The sequence below is a fragment of the Sarcophilus harrisii genome, chromosome 1, assembly GCF_902635505.1.
Source record: "Sarcophilus harrisii chromosome 1, mSarHar1.11, whole genome shotgun sequence".
Lineage (NCBI taxonomy): Eukaryota > Metazoa > Chordata > Mammalia > Dasyuromorphia > Dasyuridae > Sarcophilus > Sarcophilus harrisii.
Window position 1 is genome coordinate 343841613 of NC_045426.1, and position 13076 is coordinate 343854688.

Below are 13076 nucleotides of genomic sequence, written 5' to 3' on the forward strand. Positions count from 1 at the left end.
AGTGAAATAAAAATAAGCTATGAACAAGCTAAGTCTGACATCTATAATCTACAGGGAGTTTACATAAATCTATAAGATTAAGTGCCATCCTTCAATATATAAGTGGGCATAAATAAGCAATTTTCAAAAGAAGAAACATAATCAACCACCATCTGGGAAATTATTCAAAATTATTAATATGCATGGAAAAATGCAAATTGAAATGACTATTATCACTTTATATTTTGCAAATTGGCAAAGATACTAATGATGAAAATTATCAGTATTGGTTGGGTTGTGGGGGGAAAAAAAGAAATGCTAACTCACTATTGGTAGAACCATGAATTATTCCCACTATTATGGAAACCAATTTAGGATTATAAAATAAAGATAATAAAATTACTCCTACTGTGTGACCCAATGATATAAATACTAAATGTATACCTCAAGGAAGCTATGAACAGGAAGAAAAGACCTATTGACACAAATAACATTTATAGAAGTACTATATGTAGTAGCAAAGGTTGGAAATAGAATATGCCACAGATGAGGAAATAACTGAAGAATGGAATATAAATGTAGTGAGTTATTATTTCCCCATAAGAATGAAAATAAAAAGAATCCAAGGACTATGAAAAGATGTATATGAAGTGATGCAAAGGGGAAAAAAACAGAACCAGAAGAACAACATGCATGTTGACTGCAACCATTTGATGAAAGAGACATTATTGCAATTCAGGTTAAATGTTATGGATAACTTGATATGGTCTTGCTAAAGTATACAACCTTCCATCCTTTTAGCACACTGAAAATAAGCGAAACATAGGGCTATTTATGTGAAATGATAAAAGACCATAAAAATCATGAATCAACACTGAAAGGGGCCTCTGAAGTCAAGTCCCTTCCCTCCCCCCCCTCCAATGAGTCCACTCCCAGTTTTGAAAAAACTGCCTTTTGTGTTGTATTACTTATGTTTTCAGGAAGTATATTTTGTGGTTTTCTTCTGTTTATCAGCTATGTAAAACATTTCAATTTTAAAAAAGAAGCTCTAATTTGTACATATAATGGCATCTGGCCATAGGAAGAAAGGGCCATGGAATCCTATAACCTTATAAGAGCCATGTACAGTAAAACAAAGTTCATTAGTCACTGTCTGCCTCTCCCCCACTCACTGTCTACTGTATTGGGCAAATCATTTCATCTTCAATAAAACTAATTGAACTAAATCACAGAATTAACATCTGAAATCCCTAAGAAAGGATTTCAGAGGTCATGTAGTCCAATCTTCTAGTGAGCAGAAATCCCTTCTTGTACAGCCTTGGCAAGTGAATGACAGAAGAGGCCTGAGATGACCTTTAAGCAGTAATAATGTCTCATTTTGTCAAGGGAGCTGAACTAACCACTGAGCTTCTTTTCAGTCCCTGGATGAAGCCCTGAAGTACTGCAATTATGTCTTCACCATCGTCTTCGTCTTTGAGGCTATGTTGAAACTAGTGGCCTTTGGGTTCCGTCGATTCTTCAAGGACAGGTGTGTGATGAGGGGAAAGAAGGTGGGGATGAAGGGACCCTAGACTGAAGAAGGAAGAGAGAGGATTACTTCTCCAAAGTAGGGATGGGATAGGGAAGAAAGGATAAAAGGTTAAAGACAAACTACTTTATAGTTGCAAATTTTGAAAAAATGGACTCAAATATAGTCATTATTCTGACTTCTCTAAATAAGCTCAGCATAAGGAATTGTCTTTCTGATCTCCCCAACATCCAGAGTCTCCCCCTCTAAGGTTTCTAGCCCACTATGCTGTACTTAGCTTATATGAACTCATTCATTTCCAGATTGTCTCTAATTGTTAGGATGTAAACTCCAAAAATCATAGATTTGGAGTTGGAAGGAATCTTAGAGATCAAGTCCAACATGTTCATTTTATAGATGAAAAAACTGAGGCTTAAAAAGTCCCTGTCTGGTGCAAGAGTGTTTTATCCAAAATGTGAATAAGTATTCGAGACAGAATTCAAACTCAGGTCTTCCTAAGTCCAATGCTCCATCCAATTTGCCATGCTGCCCTTGAAGCCAGAGACTTCATATTCCCAGGGCTTAGCACAATGCCTCATATTGCAGTATATATTTAACAAATGCTTACTGTTTGATTGATTGATCAGTCCAGATGAACAATGGGGGAAACAGGAGAAACAGACCCAGGCTTGTATTCAGGGAACACAGTTCTGGTGAAAGACAGAGAAAGGTCCAGGACATAATTACTGGAAATAAAGCCACAGACTGAAGAAAGACAAGGTCTATATCCTGAAAACCTTGATTTGAACAGGACAGAGTAGTCCATACTCAGTAACTATAAGTGCTAATGAGATATGTGAAGCAGGAGTGATCACTGCGACCTCTAGTGGCCACAATAGCTTCCCAGAGGACTTGGTCTCTACATGACAGGTTGTGACTTTGATAGGGTGAAAAAAGAGAGAAAGACATTCTAAGTGGAGCAAGGAGCTGAAGGAAGGTTCTGAAATGGAAATGAGGCTAGGTGGGGTGCATATTGTATGAGGGGCTGAGAAGAAGAAGAAGACAAGGATGAGGATGAAGGAAAGAAGGAGAGGAAATGGTAGAATAGTGGGAGTCCAGCTAAACTAAAAGATCAAAGGAAAGGGATATGTCCTTTCCTCTATAAGCAGTGGATCCTTGAACAGGAAATGATGAAATAAAAATTATGGGAGCCAGTGACTTCATGGAAAGACATTTGACTGCCCTGGGTAGCAGGAGAATTCTATGTTATGTTACAGTGAGAAGAGTTCTGGCTTGAGAATCTAGAGACAGATTTCTAGTGCAATCTCCATCCCAAATCCTTTGATAACCTTGGCAAAATCAGTTTTCTTCACTGGGTCTCAGTTTCCCCTTCTATAAGACTAAAACCTTTTTAGCTTTAAAACTTTGAGCTTTTCCTCAAAGGGGTTTGGGTGATATGAAACAAAGTCAGGAAGTTCCTGAAACCTAATGTCCTCTTGGGGAAAAAGAAAGAGATAGACTGAGAGAAGAAGGGAGAGTTAGGGGACACAATGAACTCCAGGCACTCCTTTGCTCAGGTGGAATCAACTCGACTTGGCCATAGTGCTTCTGTCCATCATGGGCATCACTCTGGAGGAAATCGAGATGAATGCAGCCTTACCCATTAACCCTACCATCATCCGAATCATGCGTGTGCTCCGCATTGCTCGAGGTAGGCAGTACCTGGGGCCCAGAATGTTGTCTTCTACCAGATAACCCACCACGAATGAGCTGTCATTTACTGGGAGGTGGGGAGAAGAAGGAGTGGTGGTGGGGAAAGGTGCCATGCTGAGTTTGGTGGAGGAGAGAGAAAAATTCTATTAATAAGCCCATTCTAGCAAAGGCAGAACCTTTCAGGAAACTCCCTAGATAGGGACTATAAGACCTAAGTTCTTGATATGGATTACTATTCTACTTACTTACTCGCTCTGTGGCTCTAGGTCACCTCCCCTCTCAGGATCCCCAGTTTCTTCCACATAAAATTGAAGGTATCATTAAGATCAAATGAGAGAATAGTTGATTCATTCATTCATTCAACATTCATAAAGTATTTGTATGCTAGGTGTTGGGGAAGATCCAGGATGTGGATAAAACATAAGCCCCTGCCTTCATGAATCTAAAAATTCTCAAGGAGATTAAAATGTAATTTGCAAAATTATCAGAGAATCACAGAACATCTTTTATTTTTTCACTAAATGAGGCTAAGAAAAAAATTAAACATTCAAGGATAGGAACCAAATCATTATTAGAACTGAGATTAAAACCCAGGAAACTGGAACAGGGCTTTTTTCTGTAGCCCCAGTTGTCTTGTTTCTTTTTCTCAATGCCAACAATCCCATCAATGAAGTAAACAGGTTTACCATCCCCATGATCCCAATGAAGAAACTCAGGCCTAAAGAGCTTAAGTAATGGATTACAGTGAATTATTACAGAACCAGCACTAAAACCTAGGGCTTCTGACTGAATGCTATATTCTTTCTAGCCCACCACTCTGCCTCCCCTCTTCAATTTCCCCTTCTCTGATCTCCCAGATTCCCCTTCTCAGATTCCCAGACTCTGATCTGGCCCAGATTTCCCTAGGGTGGCTGACTTCCTACTCTGTAAATCTATGCTCTACCTCTGGTTTCTCTCCTAGTACTGAAGCTTCTGAAAATGGCCACTGGGATGCGGGCCCTACTGGACACTGTGGTTCAGGCATTACCCCAGGTAGGTCTTAGGACTCTGTCTCTATGCCCTGGTCAACTCAGCTCACTGGTCAGAGGACTGCCTGTAACTTAGAGCTGTGGACTCAGTAGAGAAAAAAGTTATGAAGGGGAAATGGGATGGGTCCTCGTGGTCTCTTGTCTCTGATAGAGGCATAGATGTAAACTTTCACAGGACATGAACTAAGGAAGCCAATCTACACTGAATATCACAGATTTGGATTAGAGTCACAAAATAAATGCCAACAATGAAGTGATTATACCCTAGAACGCGTGGTGGAAGGCGATCTCTAGAACTAGGGTAGGGTCCCATCTATTGAAAATGGCATTTTCTCCAATTCCTGACCAATCTTCAGAATCTAGGATACACCATTCTGATCCCAGGTGCCACTCAAAAGCCCAATGGCAACTTTACCTGGCTGCTGGGATCATGCATTTGTCCATCCATCTACCTAAAATATTCATTCAACAATTATTTATTAATTATCTCATATGTCAACCCTGTGTTTGGTTTGACTGTGTGAAAGACATACTGGGATTCTTGAACCTGGTTTTAGAGCTAGAAGGTTCCTTATAGATAATCTATGCTAAAGGTTCTCAACCTGGAGCTCACTATAACCAAGGGATCTATGAATGGACCTTAAGGATTCTGTAAACATAACAGGAAAAATTATATATTTATTTTTACTCATTCCTAGCTGAAATTTAGCATTTCCTTCAATTATTTTTCATTATGATAATAAATCCATAGGTTTCATCAAACTTCAAAACTTCAAAGGGGCCCATGACATACAAAATAGTTAAGAAGCTCTGATCTAGATCAATCCTCTCATTTTAAAGATAAAGAAACTAAAGCCCAGTGGTGTTGAGGGACTTGTCTATCTAACATAATTAGTAACTAGAAGAACTAAGATTTGAATTCAAGTTTTTTAACTCTTTCTGCCCTCCTCGAAGTGTTGACCAGGTTGCTCCCTTAAATTAAAAATCTCACAGTTTGAAGATGAAAAAGAAGGGTCACTCAGAAAATTAAATTCTGATTTGAGAAGTGAGATTTGTACAGAACAATTAGTGATAGAAAAGATGTTTTAAGACTCCCATCTAAGAGATAAGAAATGTGAAGTGGAGTCAATAATAAGAGCCACTAAGGTTTCATGACTTTTTATGTTTCTTTTCCAATAGACTTTTTGTCATATTTTTTAATTCATAATTTAAGGAAATGCTGCATCTCAATTAGAGGTTAGTGAAAATAAAGATGCAAACTTTTTCCCACTCAAATTCATGGATCTCCTAAAAAAAATTTCACAGAGTCCAGGTTAATTACCATCCAATGCCCATACTTGGTTAGACATGGACTTATAACCACCATGAGGGTACTGGCCCATCCTCCCACTCTCATGTGGTCTCCCTGACAGTCTATGGGCTGTAGGCAGGGATGGGAGTGAAGAGCAGGGAAATCACTGAGAAAGGAGATAGCTCTACCAGCTCGTGCTAACTGTTCTTAATCTAAGGCTTTTCCACTGACAGATTTTAGGGGGTCCATGAATGTGGTAAGAAAAAAATACATATACAAATATGTTCATATTCATGAACTCTAACTGAAATTTAGTATATCTTCCAATTAAAAATTTAAGCAAAAAACAAAACATTATTCTGAGAAAGAATTCAAGATTTTCATCAGGATTCCAAAGGAATCTAGGATGCAAAAAGGTTAAGGATCCCTAGGTTAAATTCCTCTACAGATGATTAACAGTTTCCCAGCCAAACATCAGCAAAATAAAGCTATGGGGAAAAAACTTCCCTAAGCTGTACTCACTGCTCCCTAACATTATCTTCCACTCAACAAAAAAGCCCTGCATGTTCCTAAAATTTCCAATAAATTCTAACAATTCAATGCAGTACCCCACTCCCAGTTAGCCCCAGGGCCCAGTAGTGTCCTTTAAAGGTAAGCCTAGAGAGGATCTGACCAATGGGGACATTGGGAAAATGGGAAACTGAGAAAAAGAAACTCCAGTATGAGGAAACCAGAAGAACACAGCAAGCCCAGAGAGTAGCCAGGATGCGTGGCTTCCTTTTCACAATGCCCAGGTGAGTTAGTCCAGTTCTAGATTTCAAAGAATAGCTCTGTACTCCTTAAATCTTACTATAGAGTTTAGTCACACCAGAGAAACCACTGATGGTAAAAACACATAGACCCACAAAAAAAAAATACTTGCAAGGACTCCGATGAATTTCCTACTCTGGTCTTTAGGGGACAAAGCAATACGGAAAATAGTGTCTGGAAAACCAGTTCTACCCCAAACTGCAGGCTACATCTATATGGCCACAGTAGTTAGAAATAACCCTGTTTTATATTTGAGAAAGGAAAGGAAGGCTTTTTTCCAAAGCAGTGATACAAAGTAACTACATCCTTTCTGAATGAATCTGTCAAGGATAAGCTGGTTAAGGATGTACACACAGATTTGATTCACTTTCACAAATATTACTCAGTATCTATTCTATGAAAGTCACTATGCTAGCTCCTGAAACAAAAACAAAAAGCTCACATTTTTCTGAGGGATACAATATGTAATCATAAATAAAAACAGAATCATTAAGAGAGGGAGAAGGGAGAAACGAAGGGGCTTGGGAGAGGCTCCCTAGAGTTGCTGAGCCTCCAAGGCTACCTTTGAGCTTGTGCATGGGTATCGGCCATGGGCAGTGCCAGCACACCTGATGCTGTAGGTCCTGGTTCCGTGAAGTATGCATGGCATATGGGATGTGGTGAGCCTGGGAAGGGAGGAGGCTCGGGCTGCCTCGACACTGGCGTGTGACAAGGGGTAAGAAGCATGGGGGATATGGCCAGTCTGTGTGTGGATGACCCCCGTGGGGATTCCTGCCTTCCTGAGTCTGCAGGGTCCCGGGTGGGCTGGGGTGCACCCAGGAGGCGTGGTGTGGCGTGTGTGGAGGCTGTGCATGGGAAACACCAGGGCATGATGCCAGCCTGCCTGACCCCTGTTCTACTTTCTTCTCATGTAGGTAGGGAACCTTGGCCTGCTTTTCATGCTCCTGTTTTTTATCTATGCTGCCCTGGGAGTGGAGTTGTTTGGAAAGCTGGGTAAGTAGAGCCAAGGCCAGTAGCCTGGCACCTCCTCTCCCAGTTGATGGATCCCATCCCCCAGAGCCCAGAATTTCTGCCCCCCACTTATTTTACTATGGATAAAAGAGGACATTTGAGCTCAGAAAATGGAATGGATAATGGCCACCATCCTTAATTTCAATCTTTTCCCTTCTCATACCTACTATCTCCAGCACCACTTCTGTATGAACACATACACACACATAGGTTTCATCATTATCAAAAATCCATAGTCCTAAATTTGTTTGTCTATGGTGTCAAATTTTAATTTAACCTCCTTTATTTGACTCGTGGGGATACCGAGGCTCAGACAGAGGAAGGGAGTTTTCCCAGAATCACGTAAGGAATGAGAAGAGCTGGGTTTCCCAGAGCTTCTGATGCCCCCCTGGTGTTCTTATTAAAAACTATTGTGGTTGTTCATCCTTTGTCTTGAAAGAACATAGAACAACAATCTAATTTCACAAAGGAAGAAACTGGGGTTACCCAGTTAGCATTTCTATAATGTTTTATAATTTGTAAAGTGCTTTATAAATGTTATCTCACTTGATCCCTACAAACATCCCTGTGAGGGTAGAACTATTATTATCCTCATTTTACAGATAAGGAAACTGAGACTGCTCCAGTTTACACAGCAAATAGGAATATGAGGAAGGCTTGAGACTTGGATCTAACTGAGCCTGAGTCCCAACAATCTACCTACTGCATCACTAAGATCATATGGATTTTAAGTAGCAGAGCTAAGTTATGAATTCAGACTCTCTGGTACTAAACCTTCTTACTTTTTCAATCACATCATCTTCCCTCCCCATCAGTACATAAACAAGGGATTTGGCTTCATACAGATGAATATGAATGGACATGATGTATTTACTTGCCTATGCTTATGCCCATGCACGCACATGAATGTTTCAGTTGTCAGAAGTATGCACATATAATCACCCACATCTACTACTATGCAGAGGCTCCTGCGTATATGCTGTTCCAGGAATACATATCTGCATAGTTCCCTAGGGAATTCTACCATTAAATTAATCTTTAAATATCAGAGCATGTCCCGGGAGCTCTGAGCTAGCCGGAACTTACATCTTCCTTATGTCCTCTGGCCCCATCCATCAGCAGCTGACTTCCTCCTTCCCTTAGTCTCATGGGATTTCCTGGCCACATGGCATATCTGATTATCTACCAAATAAGGAAAGAGAAACCCTGATCTTTCTGCCCCTCAGACAAGACTCCTTCATTTGGTACCCAGGATGTGGCTTCCAAAGTTCATGCTAGGGGTCATCATTCTTTTTCTTCATGCCTATGGGACTCATTCCCATGAAGCACTTTATCTGAACAGCCTTGGACAAGAGAGATAATCCTATCATATACATGGGGGAACGGAGAAAGTGATTTTTCTCAAGGTCACATAGCAAGGGGGGACTAGGCCAGAATTAGGACTCTTGAAAGAGGCTCTTCTAATGAAATAGGGCTTCCTAGGGAACCACTGCCCATATTACCAAAGGTAAAAGTTCCAATTTCCCTAGAGACCCTTTAGAATGACCAGAACCCTCTGTCCCCTCCTCCACTGGGTATGGGATGAATGAAGGCTATAGAAGCCTAAGTCAAAAATAGCTGGGAAGAAAAATCTGGTACCAGAAAGAAATCCTATTACATAGACCTTATATTAAATAGATAATAGCTTGGGGATTATCCAAGATTTTGGATTATCTGTGTCAGTACTCTAGACAATTGAGAACAAGTTAGACTGATTTTATAAAACTGATGATGAAGCCTCCCTCAAAGTATCCTTCTGTAAGGGCCCATAATAGTCATACCTCTCTATAGCACTGTATGGCTTACAAAGAATGTAGTACTTGTACCCTCATTTTATTGACAGGAAAACTATCTCATGCTCATGGAAATGATCAATAAGAACCTAGGGTAGGATTTAAGCCCATGTTTTCTAATGCTAAATGCAAAGCTCTTTCTTTTACATTACCTGACTGTTCATTAACCTAATTTGTAACAGCCTTTGAAATGTCTTGTCAAAAAAAGAGTGGGCTTCTCCATGTCAAGTAGGCATCTTCATCCCTGATCCTTATCCTGCCCAGACTTATATGCACTGAAGTGCCTCCTTCCCCATTATATGAAACAGAACTAACACCATGAACAGAAAATGGGTTCAAATTCATATGCCATTTACAGGTGGCCATCTATTAATATGGTCTAATGGAAAAAGCACTGAATTTGGGATTAAAGGACCTTGGTTTGAACTCTATCAGCTGCTCAGGAGCTGTGTGATCTTGGCAAAATTTTTCTTCTCTCTGGGTCTCGTTTCCTCACCTATAGAATGAAGAAGCTGGTTGGACCCAATGAGCCATACTATCTCTTCCAGATCTAAACCTATGATATATTTTGGATTTCTCTCTACCCAGTGTTAATTTTCATTTCACAAGCAACAGTGAAATGTCTAAGAGAGAACTCTGGATGGGAAATCACTACCTGACCTTAAAAAACAGATCACTCGGGGTAGCTAGGTGGCACAGTGGATATATATATCGAGCACCAGCCCTGAAGTCAGGAGGACCTGAGTTCAAATCTGGCCTCAGACATGTAACACTTCCTACCTGTGTGACCCTGGGCAAGTCACTTAACCCTAATTTCCTTAGCAAAAAAAAAAAAAAAAAGGATCACTTATTTTGGCCTCAGTATTTTCATCTGCAAAAATGGGTATATCAATCCTTATCCTCCCCTGCCTCCCTAATGAGGCTTTCATGAAAATATGATTAGAGGTTTTATAGGGAGGAAGCTCTTGAGAGGTACTAAAATAGGCACAGATAGGGGTAGGAAATAGGTAAACAGTGACTATTACTCAGTGGTAAATTTGAGAAAGGGGATTTAAAAGACCCATAGGATGTTTGACTTCACAGGGATGGGAAAAAAAACTTAGTGAATCAAGAGATATGAAGACATAAAAGAGAACCAAGATGGAGGTAAGAAAATATCTGGAAGTCAGATCCCCAGTTTGTTATTGGAAAACTAGAAATGATTGGAGCCTCTCTTGGACCTGTGAGTTTCATATGAGGACACCAACTTCTCCTAAAATAACCCTCAGGCTACAATAACAGGAGAGGAACTGCAAAGTCTGAACCCATTTTGAAGATGGAAGGCTGAGGTTTAGGTGCCCAGCTATTACTGGGCTATAGGACTCTCCTTGGGTTTGGGGCTCCAAGAGCTGCCCCTGGGCCACAAAGCCCCCTAAACCCATCCCATCTCTAATACAAAGTCCAGGAGTGGGGCATTAGGTAAGACTCACTGTCTCAAAAGCTGCTGATAGCCAGATACCAAGGCCAGGCATCCAGGGGCTCCCCTTCCTGTACAAGGTCACTAAACAAATTCATTCTTTCATTCATTATTATACAAATCTTGTGCGCTCAGCCACAGAGTGGGTAAGATTTAGATAACTGTTCTACTAGGCAGGTAATGGATTTAACTCTACAGATAAATAATACATTTCTTTAGCTTTTTTTGTTGTTGTTCTGCAAAGGTTGATGAAATTCTTTCCTTCCAAAAATATTGTGAAATGGATAATGTAAATGCAAAGAATTCAAATCCCACCTCAGAAACTTACTGCCTCAGTTTCCTCATCTGAAAAATGAAAGAGTTGGATTTGATGATCTCTGAGGTTCCTTCCATCACTAGGTCTATGGTCTGTTGTATGATCCCTTTCTTGATATCCCAACTTGATGATACTGTGCTCCTAAATATTATCATCCCATTTTACAGACAAGGAAACTGAAACTAAAAGCAATAAAATTTGCACAGTAAGAGTCAAGATTCTTTAATTTTGTTGTACCATCCCTTGTTTGTTCATTCTACACAACTGTTTATACTCATTGATCAGGACAAGGTCCTTGGGAGGATTCTTCCTTCCCTCAGGAAAGAAAGGCCAGGAGTGAATTGTCTCCTAGCAGAGTCCTGGGCTATCTGACCAGACCGGTGGGTCTCTTCTTGCTTCCTAGATTGCAGTGAAGATAACCCATGTGAGGGCCTGAGCAGACACGCCACCTTCACCAACTTCGGCATGGCCTTCCTCACCCTCTTCAGGGTGTCCACGGGGGACAACTGGAACGGAATCATGAAGGTATCTCCCTGGTGCCCCAAAGTGCTCACAACCAACATGCCCAGGTAACACAGTGGCCAACTGCTGATGCTTCTTCCTCACCTCCCCCCCCAATCTTCTGGGGTAAGAAGGGAGGGACAGAATTCCGGGCCCTGTCCTGCCCTCAGAGGGAGGCAGACCAGGACCCAAGTCCTACCTTCCTAGTGCCCACAATAAAAGAGAATTGGGTAAGCCAGGTCTTACAAGGATCACTGAAAATCTGTATCTGATTCAGGGGTAAAAAGACTTCTGAGTAAGATCAAGTAGCCAGAGAAGGAAGGCTTCCCAAAGCAGGTAGGGGGTACAATAGATAAAACACTGGATTTGGAGTCAGGAATATCTAACTTGGAATCCTGCCTCTGTGTGAATTTGGGTAAGTCACTCTCACCCTCAGTTTTCTCATCTATAAAATGGAGATAATAATAACTTCTACCTCTTTGAGTAAGGATTTCATCAAATGAAATAGCATGTGTAAAGTACTTTGCAGTCCTTGAGGTGCTTCAGAAATGTCAGCTCTTGATTACTTGGGTAGCCTTGGAAGAGATAGTAATGAGGATGTTCCGGGAATGAACATAGCATGAGTGAAGGAGGGGGGATTGAGCACTGGGTGCGGGGGGCCATGAAGAGCCCAGTTTAGCTGAATAAAAGGGGGTAGATGGGCATTAAGAGGAATGGGTAAGTTTGGATAGCTGTTTAGAGAGCAATGGATAAAGGACTTTCAGTGTAAATCTGAGGCAAGATTTATCTGGTTTAACTCCCCAGGATCCTTGGTTAAAATAAGTGGGTACCTAGGACCAGGGGAAGTATTGCCTGTAACCCAGGCCAGCCTGCAGGGCAGGGGAAGGGTGGCTCAGGTGCCATCCCAGGCTTGTCTCTGTGGTTAGGACACGCTACGGGAGTGTGCCCGAGAGGACAAGCACTGTCTGAGCTACCTGCCCATCATCTCTCCCGTCTACTTCGTCACCTTCGTCCTGGTTGCCCAGTTTGTGCTGGTCAACGTGGTGGTGGCTGTGCTGATGAAACACCTGGAGGAAAGTAACAAGGAGGCCCGGGAAGACGCTGAGATGGATGCTGAGATTGAGCTGGAGATGGCACAGAGCAGTACGACTCCTGCTGCCCTGGCCCGAGGCCCAGGGCCGCCCCCTGGCCCGGACAGCCGGCCACCCAGAGGGAGTCGCCGGACTGGGAGTCCTGAGTCCACTCTGTCTATGAAGCAACAAGTCCTGGTAAGCACACCTGGGTTATCTCCCTGCTTCCTCACATCAGCAGAGCCAGACTTATTTCTGGGTAGGGGGCCTTTTCCTGCAACCTCCAACTGAATCCCGTAGACCAAGTGTTCTTAACCTGGATCTGTAAACTTGGGTGAGGAAAAAATTATTTCTTTATTTCAATATAATTGTTTTGCTTTGTAATCCTGTATATTTTAGTTTATGCGCTTAATTATTCTGAAAATGACTCCATTGGCTTCCTGCTATAAGTGGTCCATAACACACACAAAGAGTTCAGATTTACTATAGTCTCTAAGCTTGGTCTGCTTCTGATAAGCTCCAGTCCCATGTGACTCAGGGCATTTGGAAGATGTCATGGAGC

At 41.5% G+C, this 13076-nt stretch overlaps 1 protein-coding gene across 3 annotated transcripts in view; it reads left to right on the forward strand.

The window, feature by feature from the left end:
- Positions 1 to 13076, forward strand: part of CACNA1H (calcium voltage-gated channel subunit alpha1 H) — a 394566-nt gene that overhangs the window by 364918 nt on the left and 16572 nt on the right. For all 3 annotated transcript variants that reach the window (XM_031945752.1, XM_031945753.1, XM_031945754.1), the window contains 6 exons: positions 1398 to 1507; positions 3064 to 3197; positions 4161 to 4231; positions 7243 to 7321; positions 11347 to 11468; positions 12371 to 12712. In XM_031945752.1, the coding sequence (XP_031801612.1) occupies positions 1398 to 1507; positions 3064 to 3197; positions 4161 to 4231; positions 7243 to 7321; positions 11347 to 11468; positions 12371 to 12712 (858 nt within the window). The remainder of the gene's footprint in view (positions 1 to 1397; positions 1508 to 3063; positions 3198 to 4160; positions 4232 to 7242; positions 7322 to 11346; positions 11469 to 12370; positions 12713 to 13076) is intronic.